The sequence below is a fragment of the Bos grunniens genome, chromosome 19, assembly GCF_055505025.1.
Source record: "Bos grunniens cultivar Pamir isolate PY7600 chromosome 19, Bosgru_T2T1.0, whole genome shotgun sequence".
Classification (NCBI taxonomy): domain Eukaryota; kingdom Metazoa; phylum Chordata; class Mammalia; order Artiodactyla; family Bovidae; genus Bos; species Bos grunniens.
Window position 1 is genome coordinate 28,844,342 of NC_141183.1, and position 20,930 is coordinate 28,865,271.

Below are 20,930 nucleotides of genomic sequence, written 5' to 3' on the forward strand. Positions count from 1 at the left end.
AGGGCCCAGGGCACCAGGGGTGGCTACACAATGCCCCAGGCTGGAGGTTACCTTAGGCTGGGCATCAGGGCAAGCCCAGCAAGGGGCCTGTGGAAGAGCACATCAAACCTGTGCCCACCAGGACCCCAACCTGCCAGGTGAGCTCTGAATAAATGAAGGAAGCATACCCAGAGTTTCCGGGCTGGAGCCAGTCAGCAGGGCTTGCGTCCTGCATCTGCCCTTCCAAACTGTGCTAACCTTGGGCGAGGGCCAACCAGGGCAAGCTTCAGCTTCCTCAACACTCAAAGGGGCTGGCCCCGTTGCACAGGCTGGCAGAACCAGGGCCGGATACAGGGTGGGGGCCCAGGGCAGGGGCAGCCCCTCGCCCCCGTTGCCTCCCAGCCTCCTCGGTGACTGTGCACAAGTGGTCACTGCCCTCTCCTCCCCAGCTCAGCTCTGCACAGTTGAGTCACCAGCTGACCAGGGTGTCTTGTTCACGGCCTGCCTCCCTGCTCTGGAATGTCAGCGCCGAGCGAGGGAGTCTGTTTGTCCCCTGGGGCTGAGTATGAGGTGGTCACTCAGAAAATATTTGTTTAGTGAAATCAGAAGGCTGGTCCCCAGCCTCCACATGGCAAAGCCAGTAAGGACAGAGCTCAGGGCAAGGGCTGGAGCTGCCCAGGTCTGGAGGTGGTTGATGAGGGTGCTACTACCATAAATTCCATTTTTATGGTGCAGATAGAGAGTCAAAGACCAACGAATTTGGAAGAAGTGCATGCAGAATGCAGCTGTGATGCAGAAGAGGATGTAAACACAGCAGCAGAACAGACCAGGCGTTACAGGGGTGGGGGCGCCTGGGCCTGGCAGGTCTTCCCTGCTCCACCGCCCACTAAACACCCTGAGGGCTCTCTTCTTCACGGGGCTCCATCCAGTCCAGCAAAGCAGGGCAGAGACAGCCCAGGGCTGCAGAGGGGGAGGGAGGATCGGCTGCAGGGGACTCAGTAACCAGGCAACTTCATTTTCACTTGTGATTAAAAGCAGGTTATTAAAGAGGGGGTCACTGCTCTGACTCCAGCAGCACCTTTGGGGGCGCCGGCGGGAGGGCGGAGCATCCGAGCATTGCCAGGTGGGACTCCATGGTCGACAGGCCACCTGCCCAGAGGGCAGAGGGGACACGCACCCTTCCTCCGTCTCATTGATGATGTCGCAGATCTCCATGTTCAATGTCCAGTCCTCGCTCTGCAGGGAGCCATCTGTTGCCTTTTCTGCAAATTCAGAAAGAAAGCTGCTTTACATTTCTCCTGGAATAAGGGGCCTGGCAGAAAAGAGTGGGGACCGGATGCACCCCACTGCCCCCTCAAGCAGATGGGCTGAGCCAATAGCAGCTCTAGGGCTGTTTCCGAGAGAACACCTGGGACAGGGGGTCAAGGGGTGACCCCCAATACTGTCCTTCAGTCACTAAACTCCCAGGCGCTGGAATTCTTAGAAGAAAATGCAGGGGGAGGGCTTCATGATGTCAGTGTGTGGGTGCTAAGGCACTTCAGTAATCTCCGACTCTCTGCGATCCCATGGACTATAGCCTGCCAGGCTCCCCTGTCCGTGGGATTCTCCAGGCAAGAATACTGGAGTGGGTTGCCATGCCCTCTTCCAGGGGATCTTCTTGACCCAGGGATCAAACCCTCATCTCTTACATCACCTGAATTGGCAGATGGGTTCTACACCACCTGGGAAGCCCACATAATATTGTATGTGGCAATAATTTCATTCGTGGATATGACACCAAAAGCACAGGCAACAGAAGAAAAAACAGATAAACTGGACTGCATAAAAATGTAAACATTTCTGGCCATTAAAGGACACAATCAACAGAGTAAAAACAGAGTAACATATGTTCAGAATGTTAGAAAATATCTGCAAAGCTGATAAGGAGCTAATATTTTTTTAGGATAAACAAAGAACTCTTACAACTCAAACACAACAAAAACCCCAATTTAAAAATGGGCAAAGGCATCCAGTCCCATCACTTCATGACAAATAGAAGGGGGAAAAGTGGAAGCAGTGACAGACTTTATTTTCTTAGGCTCCAAAATCACTGGGAATGGTGACTGCAGCCATGAAAGTAAAAGACGCTTGCTCCTTGCAAGGAAAGCTATGACAAACCTAGACAATGTCTTAAAAAGCAGAGACATCACTTTGCTGACAAAGATCTGTATAGTAAAAGCTATGGTTTTCCTGCTAGTCATGTATGAATGTGAGAGTTGGACCACAAAGAAGGCTGACGGCTGAAGAAGTGATGCTTTTGAACTGTGGTGTTGGAGAAGACTCTTGAGAGTTCCTTGGACAGCAAGGAGATCAAACCAGTCTATCCTAAAGGAAATCAGTCCTGAATATTCATTGGAAGGACTGATGCTGAAGCTCCAGTACTTTGGCCACCTGATGCCAAGAGCCGACTCATTGGAAAAGACTCTGATGCTGGGAAAGATTGAAGGCAAAAGGAGAAGAGGGCAGCAGACAATGAGATGGTTGGATGGCATCACCGACTCAATGGACATTAATTTGAGCACACTCTGGGAGATAGTGAAGGACAGAGAAGCCTGGTGGGCTGCAGTTCATGGGGTTGCCAAGAATCGGACAAAACTTAGTGACTGAACAACAACAACAAAAGGACCCAAACAGACATTTCTCAAAAATAAAATAAAAACCTATATACAGGGACTTCCCTGGTGTTCCAGAAGTTAAGAATCTGCCTTGCAATTTAAGGGATGCAGGTTGAATTCCTGGTCCGGGAACTAAGATCCCACATGCCTCCGAGCAACTAAGCCCACACGCCACAACAAAAGATTCCAAATGTCACGACTAAGCCCTGCCACGCCAAGTTAATTAATTAATTTTTAAAAAAGATATACAAATGGCCAACATGTCCCTGAAAAAAAAAATGCTATGTATCACTAATCATTAGGGAAATACAAATTGAACCCACAATGATATATCACTTCACTCTCTCTAGGATGACTGTTATCAAAAAAAAAAAAAGGAACATAAGCAATGCTGGTGAGGATGTGGAGAGACTGGAACCCTTGTGCACTGCTGGTGTGGATGGAAAATGACGAGCTGTCCCTGTGGGAACCTTGGCAGGTTCTCAGAAAACTGAAAACAGAACTACCGTATGATCCAGCAACTCCACTTCAGGTCCACACCCAGTAGAGCTGACAGCAGCACCTCAAAGAGATATTTCCACACTTGTATTCACAACAGCATTATTCCTAACAGCCAGGGAGCAACCCAGGTGTCCAGACACAGATGACAGATAAACAGAATGTGCAGATTCACACAGAGGAATATTACTTAGCCTTAAAAAGGAAGGAATTCTGACACCTGCTCCAAGATGAGGGGACCTCCAGGGAATTATGCTCAGTGAAATAAGCCAGACACAAAAAGACAAATACTGCATGATTCCCCTTATGGGAGGTTCCTAAAGCAATCAAATTCATACATAGAAAGTAGAATGGTGGGTGCCAGGGGATAGGGGAGGGAGTAGGGAGTTACTACTGAACTGGGGACAGAGTTGATGATAAAGGTCCAGAGAGTGGGTGCACGACCACATGAATGCGTTTAATACTTAAGGGTGGTTAGAATGGCACATTTTGTTATACCTATTTTAACACGTTTTTTTAAAATCCTAGGGCAAGCAGTATTCTCTCCCATATTTAGAGGAAGCAAGGCTCAGAGAGGTTGAGACACTAGCCAGGATCACACAGCTGAACAGGCACTGACATCTGGTCTTGGGTCTGTCTGTCTAATGCCTGGGCACTTGCTGATGGGGCCCCAGCTGTCAGCACCATGAGTTTGGACCCAACGCTGCCCTGTCCAAACTGTTTAGTTCTCCAGAGAGACAGTCAAGACAGTCACCAGCCTCTTTAACTAACAAAAACTTCATACAACATGTACGTCCACTGACAGTGTGAACCCCACGACCTCTGTGCACACTGGAAGCGGCTGGTTCCACTGGACACAGCTGCGGGGAAGGCACGCTTGTCCTGCACATGCAGCCCAGAGCTCACGCTCCATTGACAGCAGTCACCACACTCCAGGAACCCGGCCACAGCTCCAGACATCAGTGCCCTGGCCTGTGGTGTGTGTGGATGATCCTCACTGCTTCAGTCTTTACCAAAAAGCAAGTATCCTCAACCTCTTCACACTCTTTACTCGTCATCCTTGACACCCAAAGACTCCCCACCCCACAAAAGGAGCAAGCCCACCCCAGGGGCGAGAGTGGCTGGATGAGGCCCTGTGTGCGGGGCGCTGGGTGGGGGCCAGGGGCCCTTCACTAGGGCCCATGGTGTCACCTGGCTGCAGCAGAGGCAGCATTTGATGAATCCCCCTCCTCTAGGGGGGCTTTCCCCGGTGGCTCAGCAGTAAAGAATTTGCCTGCAATGCAGGAGAAACAGGAGACGTGGGTTCCAACCCTGGGTCGGGAAGATCGCCTTGAGGAAGGAAATGGCAACCCACCCCAGTATTCTTGCCTGGGAAATCCCACGGACAGAGGAGGCTGGTGGGCTACAGTTTGTGAGGTCACAGAGAGTCAGACACGACTGAGCACGCACACAGGCACCTCACTGGGGGAGGAAAGCATGGGGAGGGAGGAAGGGAGGAGGAGCCAGGGGCCTGTGAAGAGAGGCAAAGGTCAGGACGGAGGAGAGGCCATGCCACCCAGCCGCAAGCAGCACTGCTGGGCCCTCAGGGGACATCGTCATGGGGGTGGGGCTGGGGCAGGCACCCAGGCAGAACGGCCAAAGCAACATCCAGTCCGGAGCCGGAAAGACTGGACGCAGAGGCCGTGTGAGGCGAGGGCAGCGCGAGGCAACGTTTGGAGAGTCCGTGACGAGACCCTTGCCCCCTGCTCACTCTGCCACTCGGATCTCTGAAGGGCCTACCCCTAGAGGAGGGGACCCCCCGACCTGGGGTCACACACAGCAGGGCCTCTGCAGCCTCCTAGTAAAGCAGCTCACCTGCTACCCTTCGGAGCCAGTGAGGGGACAGACCAGCTGGCCAAAGGGCCACCGTCCGCCTGTGGTCTGTCCCATCTCAGCATGTGTCACACACAGACTCAGGAAGAGAGAACAAGGGACACTGGCAGGGCCAGGGGACACTGTCTTGGAGGCCTGACAGAGGAAACTTCCATCAGTGAACCTCCCCACCCCTCCTCCCCACCACCAGGAAGGGGGTCAGAGGCGTGAGAACCTCTCCTCGGGGTCAGCACCCTCTATTCAATCACTGGGCTCTGAGTTTCCAGCAAAAGATAGAGGCTCCTTTTGATTATAAAGAATCGACCTCAGAAGAATGCCTCTTTATTTTCATTTTGCTGGAAATGCCACAGACATACAACTGTGGGTATTTGGCTCGGCTGAGACAGAAGAAGCAGGGAAGGCTGACAAAGGAGCTCAAAGCGCTTCTCGGCTTCCTTTCCTCATAAAAGAACTCCCGCCATGGGACCAAGCTGGATCTGATTGCCCTCCAACTGTGGCCACACCCATTGGCTCCCTCCCCAGGCCAGAGGACGCCAAGTTCAGGCTCATTTCTGTTACCACATAAATTGTCAAAACCAAAGATAAATAAATCCTGGTGCAACGGCAAAAACACAATGCTCCAGAGGTCAGGGAGCAAGTCATTCCCGCCAGCCAGCCCCCAGGATGGAGACAGATCAAAGCGCCAGTGACCCGGGCAGCAAAGGGCTGACCTTCCAGAGGTCTCCAGTGATATGCTAACGGCCAGGGGCAAGGCAGAGCTGGACAGGGCTGTGCAGGGCTGGGTGGAGCAGGGGCAGACACAGCGCCCATTAAACCTTCAGAGCCTGTCATCCTGATGCTGTTGCCATGGCATTTTCTCCATTCAGAAAAGGCTGCCCCCTGCCTGGTGTGGGCTGGGGGCCAGGGTGCCTTGAATGTCAATCCTGGGACTTCCCTGGCGGTGCAGTGGCTAAGGCTCTGAGCTTCCATCCTGGTTGGGGTGTCCAGACTCTGATGGCAAGGTTCTTTTCCAGTAGCAGCCCACCCCCCGCCCCACAATGTCCCTCCCATATGCTCTGAAGTTCAGGGCCGTGATGCTGGGAGGACACTCCAGTCCAGGGGCTTGGTTTCTTGGCTGCTGATTTCTACACTTTGATGTGAAATACAGCAACATCAGAAGCAGCCAGCACCAGAAGGCTAAAGAGGGCTGGGTTAGCATTTTTGCATTCAGCAGCAGCCTCTTGGTGAGCCTGGAGGAGAAACAGCCGAATCTTCCACCTCCTCCATAATCAAGAGTGAGAAGGAGCCCAGAGTGGCTGGGCTGCTTCCTGTCGGGGGTGGAGAGGAGAAAAGGAGTCTGCACAGGCAGGACTCATCTGACAACATGCCCCATCAACCTGAGATCAGCCTTCTAGGCTCTGGATGGGTTCAGGCCAGTGAGGCAGGTGAGGAGGACCAGCCAGGTGGAAAGAACTCAGTCCCAACACCGCACTCAGAGCCATGGACGCCTCTTCTCTGGGTCCTTGACCTGGTGGATGTTAATTGCAGCTGCTCCCCTTTCACTAGAGACTCCCTCCGTTTCATGGGGTGTCCCCCCTGTTTCATGGGGTGTCCCCCCGTTTCATGGGGTATCCTTCTGTTTCATGGGGTATCCCGTTTCAGGGGTGTCCCCCCATTTCATGAGGTGTTCCTCTGTTTCAGGGGTGCCCCCGTTTCATGGGGTGTCCTTTTCTACAACAGGTGGTCCCACTCCTCCCTCACCCTCTTAAAAGGCAGAGGAGGGGCCGGAAGAAGGTGCACAAAGTATAATCTGACCAGCCCAGAGACTCCAGAGGCAGCTTCCTCTGTAACTTGGAGGCAAAATAAAACACGGTGGTCCTCAGACCATGTATACGTTGGCAGCCTGGGGACCCAATCCCTAGGAGCCCTGGTGCTATGGAGCTGGGAGGAAGTGAGAGAGACCTCCCTGGCACTGGCACATACACACTCCCTGGCAGTGGTACACACACTGCCAGACCACAGCAGGCCCCTGCAAGCAGGGCACACAGGACCAGACAAGCCAGGAAGGACCAGACAGGGCTAATGTGAAGTCCTCAGGGACTGGGGCAGCCCCTGTCCCCACCCCGCAGCTGGAGAGGGCAAGGGCAGGGGCCTGATGGAGATCGTGCTCTGGACCTTGGCTGCAGGTGAGGCAGCCCTGCCTGGTCCCACCCTGAACCTTCCCATCAGAGCCTGGGGGCAGAAAGCAGGTGCAGACGCGCTCCCGGGGGTGGAGGTCCCTGGACAGGGCCATCCAGCTGATGACTGCCGAGGGTCGCGCACTGGCAGGCAGCGGGAGGCAGGCAGACGGAGTCCCTGCCCCACCACCCGCAGACTGGGCTCAGTCCTGCTGTGCCACGTCACCCCTGGGCCCTGGACCCAGCTTCCTCTGCTTCTTCCTCTGAGCCCTGTTTCTGTCAAATGAGGTAGCGGGTCTGGTGATCTCTGACCCCCTCAGTCCCCGACTCTGCTCTGACAGCATACTGGCCTATGGACACTTTTTCTTCTTTTCTTGGTGATTTTTTTTTTTTTTTTTTTTTTACTGTGGTAAAATATACGTGGGCTTCTCTTATAACTCAGTTGGTAAAGAATCCGCCTGCAACACAGGAGACCCTGCTTTGATTCCTGGGTCAGGAAGACCCGCTGGAGAAGGGAAAGGCTACCCACTCCAGTCTTCTGGCCTGGAGAAGTCCATGGACTGTATAGTCCATGGGGTCGCAACGAGTCAGACAGAACTGAGCGGCTTTCACTTTCACAATATATGTAACATAAAATGTACCACCATAACTGCCTCTCGGTGCACAGCTCAGGGCCATTAAGTGCAAGTACATGTAACCGTCCCCACCACCACCTCCAGAAATGATGCATCTTCCCAAACCAAAGCTCAGTCCCCTGAAACCCTCACTCCTCACCCCTCCCCCAGCTGTTGACACCCACCCTTCTCTTGTCTCTGAACTTGATCCTCTAGGAACCTCACAGAAGTGGGTATTAATCCTTTAGCAGATACATGCTTTGCAAGTATCTTCTCCCACTCTGCACTGCTAAATCCAGGGTCATGAAGCTTTCTGTTTTCTCCTAAAACATTTATAGTTTTATTAATAGCTCATATTTAGCTATTAATTGATTCATCGTTGAGTTTTCTAGATGGTATAAGGTGAGGTTCCAACTCCACTCTTGTGCGTGTGGACACCCAGTTTTCCCAGCTCCATCTGTTGGAAAGACTGTCTTTCTCCCACTGGCTGGTCTTGGCACGTGTGTCAGACATCAGCTGAGCATCCATGGGAAGATTTGCCTCGGGTCTCCCTGTTTCATCCCATAGTCTCCATCTCTCCCTGTACCAGGGCCACGCTGCTCTAATGACGGTAAGTTCTGAAATCCGGAAGTGTCAGTCCTTCTATGCTATCCCTCTTTCTTTTAGTATGTTTATTTTTATTTATTTTTGAAAGAAACATTTATTTGGCTGTACGTGGATCTTCAGGTACATGGATCTTTCTGGTCAGGATCTAGTCTCCTGACCAGAAATGGAACCCAGGCCCCCAGCACTGGGACTCAGGAGTCTTAGCTGCCGGACCACCAGAGAAGTCCCATCTTTGTCCTTTGTCAAGGTTGCTTTGGCTATTTGGAGTCCCTAGAGATGCCATATGAATTTTAGGATGGAGTTTTCTATTTCTGCAAAAAAAAAAAAAAAAATGCTGATGGGATTTTGAGTGAGATTGCATTGAATCTGCAGATCACTTTGGGTTAGTACTGTCAGCTTCAAAGCATGAAGTCTTCAGTCCATGAATATGGGATGTCTTTCCATTCATCTTCTCTCATTTCTTTTGGGCTTCCCAGGTGGCTTAGTCAGCCTGCCAATGCAGGAGATGCGAGAAATGCAGGTTCAATCCCTGGGTCGGGAAGATCCCCTGGAGGAGGACATGGCAACCCACCCCAGTATTCTTGCCTGGAAAATTCTGTGGACAGAGGAGGCTGGTGGGTTACAGTCCGTGAAGCCAGGAAGAGTCCGATATGATTGAGTGACTGAGCAACAACAAAAACATTTCTCTCAGCAATGTTTTGCAGTTTTCAGTGTACAAGTCTTTCACCTCCTGGCTAATTCCTAGGGATTTTATTCTTTTGGATGCTATCATAAATAAAATTGCTTTCTTAATTTCCTTTTTGGATTGTTCGCTGTGTAGAGAAACAGCTGAGTGTTGACTCATATCCTACAGCTTTGCTGAATCTATTTATTCATTCTAACAGTTTTTTTTTCTTTTTTCATGAAACCTTTAGGGTTTCCTACATACAAGGTCACATCATCTGTGAATAGAGATGGTTTTACTTCTTTTGTTCCCACTTGGATGCCCTTCCTTTCTTTTCTCCTATAACTACTCTGGTTAAGACTCCCAAGACTACGTTGAACAGAAGTGGTGAAGTCAGCGTCCCGGGCCTGACGTATGGCTTTACCAAACCTGACCATGGCCATGAGAAGAAACACAGGGATAAGAAGACCTAGTGGAGCTGAGTTCTCACCTCAGGGAAAGGTAGATCATCTGCCCGAGTGTGAGCGCGGGAACCCCAGCAGGGGCTTGAGGACTCTGCCTGCTAAGGGGTCTCATATCTGCGTCCAGCTCTGAGGAGGTCACTGGGACTTCTCTGGCCTGGAAAGCCGTGCCCCACAAGCCTGCCCAAGGACAGCGCCACTCCACGGCCTCCCCGTGCCTCCTGCCGTAGGATCTCAAGGGGCGCTTCTGACAGGCACCCGTACTTGATGGTATGGTCTATGGTCCACATGAGAGCTGAGTTCTCAAGGCCTCCCGATGCTGTTTTGGGAGCTTCTTCCCATCTTACAGCCACTGGGGGGACCCTGGCTCTCCATCTGAACTTGTGGGTGAGCAAAGGGCCTGTGCTACTGAGCAGTGGTGACCGCACATCCTCTGGGGCCCTAGGCAGCCTGGGGAGATCGGAGTCAGGCTCCAGCTCTCCCCAGCATCTCCCTCTGGGCTCAGAAGCCAGAGAATTGGGCGTCGTAGTGGAGTCTGAGCAGGGAGTTGAAACCCAGGCTTCCCAGGCTTTGGCGGGTTCAAACTTCAGCCAATTACTGTGTGACCCCAGGAATGTGACCTCTTCAAGGCTTTCTGTTGTCTGTAAGATGTGATAATCACAGCAGTCTTCTCACAGGGCTGCTGGGAGGTGAACTCAACACAAAACAGGAAGCCCTGCGGAGCCCCCGACACAGCCACACAGAGGCTGGAACCCCCACCCCCACCCCCGCCTCCCCAGGGCGTCCCTCGCTTTCCTGTGTCACCACTGCCACCTACAGGTAAACAGCAGTCCACGAGCCACCCTGGTCACTCGATGCCCTGGGAACCTGCAAACACCCAGCTGTCTGATTCAGGGCTTCTGCACCACAAGGGTCTCCCTCAGAGGGAAGCCCCACAAGGGCCTGGCCCACATGCAGGGCAGAGGCACTGCTTCCTTAGGGATCCAAACGCTGAAGCTCCCAGATCTCAGAGCCCAGCTGTTAGTTTCCCCACGAGTCACTCACAGTGGACGTCATGTTTCCCAACTCTGGACGTGGATCCTGGGGCAGGGAGCCCAGAGCACTGCCTGCACCCCACCGGCCACACCGCTGACCCCAAATCGCCCAGCCACTGAAGTCACTCCTCTCACACGGGGTCCAGGGAGCACACTGTGGCCTCTTCACAGACACAGTCTTATGTGCCACCCAGCTCCAAGGCAGCCCTTGTCAGAGGGGAGAAGAGAAGCCGAGGGGTGAACAGCCCAACTGCACACGGCCGGCAGGGAGAAACAACCAAGGTCATCCTGGCGCACGAGACCTTGGACTCTGACACCCCAGGCAAGGCTGGGCCTTGAGTACACCTGGGCCCCCAGCCCCTGGACACAGCCATGCCACCACCACCCCAATCTCTCAGGTGAGAAGGGCTGGCTGAGAAGCATGCAGAGAAAAGGGTGAGGGGTCAAGTGCAGTCAGCTGCTCCCCTTGTTGTTTTTTTTTTTTTAATAAACTGTCAATACTGGAATAATTTCAGACTTACTGAGAAGCTGCCAAGATAGTACAAGGATCCCCAAGGGCTTGTCTCCCAGTTTCTGCTCATGTTAACATCCTTCAGGGCCACCGTTCATGTGTCAAAAGTGAGACGCTAACAGCAGCTCAGGACTTCTAACTCCTATTCAGAGTTTTCCAGTTTTTCCATTAAGATACCCTCTTCTGTCTAGGATCCAGTTCAGACCAGCATGCTGCATTTAGGTTTCTCCTCACTTTAAACATCTATTTTCTTTAAAGACTGGCACATTCATAAAATCCTGAGCTCGCTCTCCCACCCGGACAGCTCAGTTCCGAAGGGCAGTGCCCTGCCAGCCGATCCCACACCCTGTCCCGGCCGAATGAGGACACCTCGTCCTCCCAGGCCCTGACAAAGGAGCCCTTCAGGCCAGCCCAGCAGCGGAGAACAGAGGCTGGTCATCCATGCGGGCATGGGCTGCTGGTCCAAGTTCTTTCTAACTGAAATTCCCCTGGAAGGCGGGGCGGTGGAGAGGAGGTAGTCCATAGCTTTAAATACATGTTCTCTAGAGACAGAGCCTGGAGAATCCCATGGAGAGAGCAGCCTGGCAGGCTACAGTCCATGGGGTCGCAGAGAGTGGTACATGACTGAGCAACTTTACTTTCTTTTCTAGAGGCAGAGCTACTGGGGTCTGGATGGGGAATTTCCCCAGGTCTTGTAAACAAAGGTGTGGAGAGGAGCTGGGGGAGACATGGGCCTAGGGCTGGGGGGCGGCAGGGAGCGCGGGAGGAGGCTGGGCTGGGGAGGGGGTCTCCGGCTATTACCCGCTAGGCCAGTTGACAGGAAAAGGTCTCTCAGGGGCTAGGGCTCAGATTAGGGCTGTGGGAAACAGAGTGGGCTTGCAGCCCAGGTGCACCCTGAGGGCAGGGGCCAGGGGAGAGCGCCGGGCATTGAGGGCTTCCAGTTCAACCCCAACCTGACTGCGAGGCGTCCTCCCACGGCACACTGACACCAACCAACACACACACACACACACACACTCACATGGGAGAGGTCATCCAGACGGTCTCTCTTCTTAAATGCTTGAATTTTTCCAACATTAATAGTAGGTAAAACTTCAGTAGGAAAGGCACAGACTGCTCCTCCCTGTGACCCAGCCAGACAAGCCCTGAGGAAATGCTGAGGGGGAGGGGGGCTGACTCGGCAAAGGTGCCTAACTGAGGAAACCTCTGCTGTTTCCACAGACGAGAGGACGGCCCCTTGACGAGGTCCATCCACAAGGCGCAAACGTACATGCCTTTTAAAAATGATAAATGCCTCAGCCTCGCCACCAAGTGAAATCAGTGCAGGAATGCTAAGTGAACATCGGAGCCAAAGTGCCCTGTGCAGACTGATCTCTGCCAGGCAGAAATGCGTGCTTGTGGGCGAGAACACACAGCCGGTCCTCTCTGTGCTGAACTGACCCTGCTTCCCTCCCTCTCTGGTCCCCACACAGCCCCGGGGCCACGTGGGGGCCCCTCTCGGAGCCCAGGGACTCCATGGCACAGATGTCCCCCAAGCAAAAAATCTAAACAGCCACAGTCCAGTCCAAGGTTCTGGTTTGTTCTGTGGAGCCATTCGCACCTGCAGGGACCATTTGGGAAAGGCGTCCAGCTTGGGAGGACTGCGGACAAAACCACACCACACTGGGCCAGGCGAGGCCGCACTGTGCCCCTGCCAGCCGGCCCTGGGTCTCCATGCCCAGTTCCCAACGCTCACGCCCCAGGCACAGCCACCCGAGGCCAGGCTGGGGGACAAAGACCACCCTCCATGCCATGCCCCAGTGCCGACTCCGTGTCCCCCAAGGCCTGGGTGGCCCCCTCTGAGCAGCAGGCTTTGGGGGACATGCTTTGATACAGACATTCAAGAGAGAATAGAGAAAGAAACCCAGAGGAGGCCATTTTTCAGGGCAGTGGTTCTCGGCTCTTTCTGGATGGAATGTTAAAGGAAGAGTAATTCCCTGTGAGCATCTCGGAAGATCCTTCCAGAAAAGTGCGCAGGTACTTAACTCAGCACACACTCTAGACGGGCTCCCCAAGAGCACCACCCGGGTTGGAAAGCACCCTGACAGAGAGCATCTCGAGCGCCTCGGCTGCCCCGTTCATAAGAACACCTGCAAAGCTAAGCAGAACATGAATGTCCAGGACAGCCACGCGGCCGCAGTGCTCCCAGGAGGGCCGCTCTGGGCAGGCAGGCAGACTCTCCACTGGGGGTCTCAGCCGCTGGACCAGGCGCAGCGGGTCTGTGGGACTGGGATGCTGACCTCACTGTGCTGTCGTCTCCCCGAGGGCTTCCTTAAGTGCCCCGGGAGCTGGGAGCTGCCCACACAGCCTTAGTCTGTTCTCCCAGGAAGAGCTGGTCCCAGGGTTCCAGGGAATGAGTGAGTCACCAATGACTGTGATGACGCCTCCCTCACACCCCTACATACTCGGAGACTCCAGGATTCCCAGAGACCTGCTCGTGCACTCCTGAGACAGGACTTGCGGTCCCGGCAGCCTGTGGCCCGCAGTCCATCAGGGCCACAAGGCCCAACCTTCACTGCCCTGTCCTCCTGGCCCTTTGTGGCCACTCCCTGAGACTGTGTGAGTGAGTCAGTCCAAGTTTCTTCTCACCAAGTGTTGGAACACACGTAAAGGCCTGCTTCCAAAAGGAACTTAGGGTCATTTTTATAATAATTTATACTCAAGGTAAATGGAATGAAGACTGGAAACCACTTGGAATAAAAGAGGAGATGAGTTATGACAACTCCTGACACCCTAGGTAAAAGGTACAGACAAGAAGCCTTGGTCCTCACTGTCTGACTGAGGGCAGAGCAAGCCACACTCCACCAGGAGGGTGGCCATCTCTTCCTGATGTTGAGGGACTTGGAGGTGAACGTACTGCCACCACTCCTGTACTACGGAATAATGAGCAGGGTCATATGAAATGTCTTGAAGACAGCATCACATAAAACGCAAAACGTTCTCCCTCCGCCTTCCTGGCACCTGTGCCCTCCCTGACTCGCCCCTACCATCTCCCCAGCCTCTCCAGGCCTCCTGGTGACAGCAAGGCTCCCCTCAGCCGGGCTCCTCCAAGTTCCCAGAACCACTGCGACCTTCCCCAGCTCACCTGCACTCACTCTAGATCCTGCCTCTTCAAAGATCTCCCTGACTCCGAGTCCAGAGGCCTCCCGCAGCACCGCCCCCCGCACTCCCACCGCTGCCCAGCACCCGCACCACGGAGGCAGGTCACATGGCCTCGTGATGCCTGTGGTCAGGCCGAACTGAGCCCCATTCTAACTCTTGTGGTTATTGGCTGTGTGACCTTCAGCAAGTAACTAAATTTCTCTGAGCCTCAGTGTCTACATCTACGGATTGGGAACAGTAACACCCACATCATACGAAGCTTCTGTAAGAACTAAGGCTGGCCCAGAGCAGCATGCAGCATGCAGAGCAGTGCTTGGTCTGTGCTCCAGTTACTCAGTGTGTCTGACTCTTCGTGACCCTGTGGACTGTAGCCCACCAGGGTCCTCTGTCCGTGGGATTCTCCAGGTAAGAATACTGGAGTGGGTTGCCATGCCTTCCTCCAGGGGATCTTCCCAACCCAGGGATAGAACCCAGGTCTCCTACATTGCAGGCATATTCTTTACCACTGCCCACCAGGGAAGCCCAATACTGTGGAGACCCCCAGCAAAGGTGGTCCCCGAGGGCGACTAGAGGAGTATCTCCAGGATGCCCTGCACCATGGAGCTCAGGAACAGGGCTGCCTGAAAGTCTGACCATGTGGAATCAGAGACCTGACACATGGTGGACTCATGCTGGGCCCAGGTCTGGAACATGGAGCTCCTGACCCCAGGCCACGCTTGATCCATGGAACACTATCAGAACTGCCCCCACCCCAGGGGCTCAAGGGCACTGACCTCCTGCTTCTCAAGGCAAAGACCCTTGTCCCTGTGAAAAGATCACTCTCATCACACAAGTCTCAATCCTCACGCAGATCACGCTATTACAACCTTGGGGCGACCACCTCGCCCAGAGGCCCCTCTGGGGGAACAGGTGTGCACTTAATTGTTACGAATGTGCATTGCTGACCAGAGCCTCGGTGAACTGCAGATACAATCTATCAGCTCTCGATGGCTAATTTGGTAGAACATGAATTCTGCGAGTTCTAATAACTCACAGGAGACTCCTGGAGCACTTACACGCTATATGTCTTCCACACTCATAAAACAACCGTAATTACCTTTCATGGGTGAGATGGTCTAGTAATTCTTAAGTGATTTAACCCGAGAAAGTCTACGGAAAAAACTAATTTCAAAGAATTTCTGTCTCAAAAGAAGACGAGACCAAGAACTGATGAGTCTGTTTTTTAACCTACCTGGCCTCATCCCCTGGGGACACATGCATTGCAGGGACTCAGTCCTGGACAGCCGTGCAAAATTGTGTCCAAAACAGTTCTGAATTTTCTGTTTTAGAAGCTCCCTTCAGAAGTCCTGTGACTGTGAGAGGAAGCCAGGACTCCCAGGGGCAGGCTGGGGCAGGGGGTGGGCGCTCTTTGGAACCAGACAGTCATGGATGCAAGTCTCACTTACAAACACTGGGGAAATAACCTAAACAGGAGAATTTGAAAAAGAATAGATACATGTATATGCATAACTGAATCACTTTGCTGTACACTTGAAAGTAACACAACATTGTTAATCAACTGTGTGTGCTTAGTCGCTTAGTCGTGTCTGATGCTTTGTGATCCCGTGGACTGTAGCTTGCCAGGCTCCTCTGTTCATGGAACCCTCCAGACATAAAAAGTGGGGAAAACAAACAGACAAACAGGAGGGACTATCCCTGATGGTCCAGTGGCTAAGACTCCACGCTTGCAATGCCGGGGGTCTGGGTTCAATCCCTGGCCAGGGAACTCGATCCACATGTTGCAACGAAGATCCTATGTGCCACAACTAAGACCTGGTGCAGTCAAATCAAAAGAAAACACTGGTGAAACCGACTGGTATCGTTTCCGGGGCTCAGAAGAGCTCTGGGACCATAGTCCTTTATGTCTTAGTGCAGAGAATTCAGCAAGAGCTGAATAGAGGTAGATAAGAAGGGATTTATTACGGGACTTCCCTGGTGGTCCAGTGGCTAAGACTCCATGCTCTCAGTGCAGGAGGCTGGAGTTCGATCCCTGGTCAGGGAACTAGATTCCACATGCTGCACCCAAGAAGTTGCAAGCCACAACTGAAGAACCTGCATGCCACAATGAAGACCTGTTGTAGCCAAATACATAAACAAAAATTTTTAAAGTACTCTATTAGAACAGGACGCTTGTGAGGTTTACTAGCAGACAGGTGAGAAAGGCTGCACCCTGAGAACTTAGTGAGCTACAATTTTCTAATCAAAGGCAGAGTGGGGAAAGGAGAAGAACCTCTTTGTTTTTCTTGAGTAGACATCACGTTTCCATCATCAGTTCCTCCCCCAGTTAGGACAAGGAAGCTTACTTGTTGGTCAGGCCAGGACTGTTATTAACATTTTGGAAAAGTATTTTCAGGTCTCAGTACAAAACGAGGGTCTTTCATTTTGAAAAGTCACCTTCCTGTAAATGATTTCTTTTGTGTGCACAGAGCCTGTTTTAGGGGTCATTAACTTGATGACACCATGGGGCAGGTGTCAGACATTTCTGGCCTGCCTTTATTTTCTACTACTGTTTTATTGGGGGGGGGTGTTGTGCAAAGAACATGTCTTAGGGGCCAGAGAACATGTTTTGGGGGTTACTGACCCACTGAGCTCACCGGGCAGGATATGGGCCTCATGCCACCATTCTTTTGTTGTCGGGGGCATGTCTCCTGCTTCTGTTCTATTGTTTTGTTGCTAAGCAAACCTGCTTTCTTGAGTCATCATTAACTTACAAGGGTCTCCCATATTTTTCTATTTACAATCCCCTAGGAGGATTAACTACTTAATCACCTATTTTGTCCCTTCATTCTGTCCCTACCACTGGGATGTTTTTTAACCTCCTTCCTCAGTGTTCTCCTATATAAAATGGGGACAATATTAATGGATATGGAAATGATTTACTGTACATCAGATCATTTGGGGAGTTTGTTAAAAATACAGATATGTGAGTCCCGTCCCTGAAGATTCTGTTTCAGTGAGTCTGATGTGGGCCCGGAAATCTGTGGGGATTTAAATTATTTTTCATTTTTAATTACACAATATGTAAATACATTTCCCCCTTGTAAAATATTAAAACATTACCTTATCAGTTATGATTGCATTCAGCTGCAAGCAATTAAAAAAAAACTTAACAGTTGCTTAAGCAGATGGGGGTTACTTTTCTCATGGAGTAAGAACCCTGGAAGCAGGCAGTGCAGGCAGGAGCAGCCCCACCAGGCCCCCAGGCAGGATGGGATCCGTTTGTCTTCCTGCTCCACCAGTGCTGACTGGTGGCTTCCGTCCCTGAATCCATGAGGCAGCCAAAGCCCTAGCAGACAGAGTCCTTGAAACAGGCAGGACGAAGGCACAAGGGCCAGAGGGCTTTGCCATTTACTGCTGAAGAGGTGCTGTTCCTCTCAGAGGCCAGAATTGTGCCCTATGCCATGCGTAGCCATAAGGGAAACCAGGTAAGAAAATTTTCCAGCCGGGCCTAGAGCCCCTCCCCAGTCAGGGGGAAACGAGGAGTGTCCAGCACAGCCACAGTGACGGCCGCATCCTCTGACCCTCCTCCCCAGGCCTCGTCCATCCCGGCCTCATGGGTGTTTTTTTGCCAAGTCCCCTGGGGTCTGAGCACGGCCGCCACGCTCACGAAGCTCTCGCCAGCTCGGAGCTGGGTGGCCAAGTGTCCCAGGGGCCTGGGGACCGCATCCTCTCACCTCTCCCCTCACCTGCAGGTCAGCCAGGAAGCCTGCTCTCCTCCACTGCAGCCACATCTCAGGTTCAGTAATCTGAAGCATCTGAAGAATGTGACGGGGGCTCCAAACCTGGCTGAAGCCATGAGGCCCTGAGATGACAGAGTGTCCCCTGAGGGGACTGAGGCCTGGGGAGGCCTGCCTGCACTCCTGGACCCACGTGGCTGCTGGGCAAGTGGTTGACCGTGCCCAGTGGAAGAAGGTCAAGGTAAAAATTGTACATACAGTTTTATGTTAACCACTGTGCACCCATGGAAGGAGAAAGGCCTGGAGTGTCAGCCCAGGCTGTAACCAGGCGGACACCACAGGGTGAGAGCAGCCATGTCCAAGACTGCTTTGATATTAAAAAAAAAATTATTGGTTTTTGGCTGTGCTGGGTCTTTGTTGCTGTGTGGGCTCTTCTCTAGTTGTGGTGATCCAGGGCTACTCCCTAGCTGCAGTGCACAGGCTTCTCTTATTGTGGAGCACGGGCTCTAGGGAGCACAGGCCCAGGCACTCTGCACCTTGTGGGATCTTCCTGGGTCAGGGATTGAACTGTGTCTTCTGCACTGGCAGGCGTCTTCTTCACCACTGAACCACCAGGGAAGCCCCTGCTTTGTTTCTCAGGGAAGAATTTTTCTATAAAAACGTGCACTTCCCTTGTAACCAGGTTTAGGTCATCAGGAATCATCAGGAATCAGGAACAGTTTGGGGAGGGCTCTGGTGGATCAGGCTTCCCAGGTAGCTCAGTGGTAAAGAACCCATCTGCCAATGTAGCAGACACAAGAGACTGGGCTTTGGTCCCTGGGTCAGGAAGATCCCCTGAAGTAGGAAATGGAAACCCACTCCAGTATTCTTGCCTGGGAAATCCCATGGACAGAGGACCTGGTGGGCTACGGTCCAAGGAGCTGCAAGGAGTCTGACACAACTGAGCGGCTGAGCACTGGTGGGTCAGCTCACCCAGTTCTGTTCTCATGTAAAATTAAATGTAAGGAGGAGGGACTCCAGCCTCAACGAAGGCACAACCTAGACAGGGCCCGGCCATGATGGTGGCCTTGCAATACCCTGACACTATTCAGATTTCACAGGGAAAGGGCTCAAGGCCCCCGTGGTTCCCATCCAGAAGCTGCAAAGACAGTACGGGTCATTACTTGGCCACCACGCTGTCTGTACCCCAACTCAGCAACCCAGCTGCACATGGACAGCCAGCTCCTTCAAGGGGGCATGCAGTGCAGGGGACCCCGTGCCCAGAGGCAGCCAGCTAGGAGGTAGCGTTTTCCAAGAAGGGTATGTTCTTGACCAGCAGCCCCCATTTCCTCAGGAGGCTTCCGGGGCATCAGAAAAGCCTGCAATAAACCCATTTATAGACGAGGTCTATGGGCTGGACACTGCTCACCTGCAGAGGCAGGCGGACTGTGAGCAGGGCTGAGAAGAAACCTTGTCCCCAAGGCCTGTTCTCACTCAGCTTCTCTGCTCCAGCCAGCGCGCATGGCCTGCAGGCAAGACCAGCCTGGACGGGCTTTTCCTCAACAAAGCTGCCCCCAGCCACTGGGGACCCCTGACCCAGCTGAGTCTGCTGCATCCTGAACCCCTTCCTCAAATGTGACAGCAGAGAAGCGACCTCCATGGCTACTCATCCTGCTCTCCCGGTCAGCAGACCCTGTGTGCCCTGGTTACAGGGCAGCTCAAGTAGCCTGGGCCCCACCTCGTCACTGGGTCTCTCAGGGCTCCTATGCAAGGCTGAGCCATGAGTCTGGCCTCGCCACCCGCAATGTCCGCAGTGACAGGCCTTTGGGACCCACTGAGTCAAGTCACAAAATGATCAAACACAGTTGGAAGAATCAATATAAAAATATCCAACCTCAGCAGGAATTAAAGAAATGTGAATTTAAGGGAAAGGCACTATCTCCTGCCAACTTGGCCAAGTCTGTGAGGAACCCTCTCGCATCAGGGGCTTAACTGGCTCTGTCCTGTCCACCCTCCGCCCAGTGGCCAGGTGACCCAGCACACAGGCTCCTCAGTCACTGCCTGCTTGGAGCCGCTCCCTGGTTTCCCCTTTCATTTCGGCAAAGTCTAGGCTCTGTCCCCAGGCCTTGGTTGCTCCCTTCACCCCTGCCCTGTCCCATCCCATCCCTTCACCCACCTCCTCTGGCCTCAGCTCCCCCAGGTCCACATCGAGCGACAGCTCTGGTCTCCCCCACCCCCTCCAAATGCCTCCACCCTCGGTCACTATCAAGAGTGTGCCTTGCGAGCCCTCTCCCAGGAAGCCTTCCCAGCCCCATGCACACCTGAACCCACACTAGGTCCTCAAAATGCTGAGAAAAGAAAAGGCAGTGAAGCTTTCAGGGAGCGAGACCCTCAGAAAGGAGCCACCTGTCTCACAGGGTGATTCCAGGGAACAGGGGTTCCCTATCATAACCGGAAATGCAGACAAAGACTGAAGCTCTCCCAGGGTTTGTTGCTACATTAATTGTTACAGCCAGGAAAAAAACAAAGGCAACAACCTGAATGCCCAGCACTAAGGTACACTAAATCACAATATAGCCACATGCTGGAGCATGGCGTCATCATTTAATGCCTGGCCAGGACCCCAAAGGAGGTCCCCTGAGCCCCCGTCTGCACGCCCAGGGCAGCAGGGATCAGCTCTGGCCTCTGGGCCCAAGAGCACGTGGCACAATGCAGCTCCCAGGGTGGGGTGACAGCGATGCTGTGAAGGACCCTGACAGGAAGACTTCCTCTGAAGGACTTGTTTTCCCCCATAATCGCGGCTCTTCCAGCTGGTCTGACCTCTTCCGGGCTGCAGAGTGAAGCCAGCCTTTCCTCCCACACACTGCCCGCAGTGGGCTCTCAGAGCTGAGGAGCTGGAGCCCTCACCCGGGGCCACCTGGCCACCCCCGTGCTCTTCCTGCCTGCCGCCTAGCGCCCTCCCATGCAGGGGGCTGAGGAAAGCACACAAGGGCTGAGCCCAGACCAGGGTCTCCAAGTCAAAGGGACCATGTCACCCTTCTCCCC

At 53.2% G+C, this 20,930-nt stretch overlaps 1 protein-coding gene across 16 annotated transcripts in view; it reads right to left on the reverse strand.

Annotated features, from left to right (window-relative positions):
* The window catches only part of TOM1L2 (target of myb1 like 2 membrane trafficking protein), a 71,863-nt gene that overhangs the window by 31,084 nt on the left and 19,849 nt on the right, over positions 1–20,930 (reverse strand). For 9 of the 16 annotated variants that reach the window (XM_086358447.1, XM_086358444.1, XM_086358439.1 and 6 more), the window contains exon 2: positions 1,157–1,241. In XM_086358447.1, the coding sequence (XP_086214573.1) occupies positions 1,157–1,241 (85 nt within the window). Of the gene's footprint in view, positions 1–1,057; positions 1,242–20,930 lie in introns of all 16 variants that reach the window. The other 7 variants (XM_086358436.1, XM_086358440.1, XM_086358437.1 and 4 more) reach the window with 1 other exon arrangement.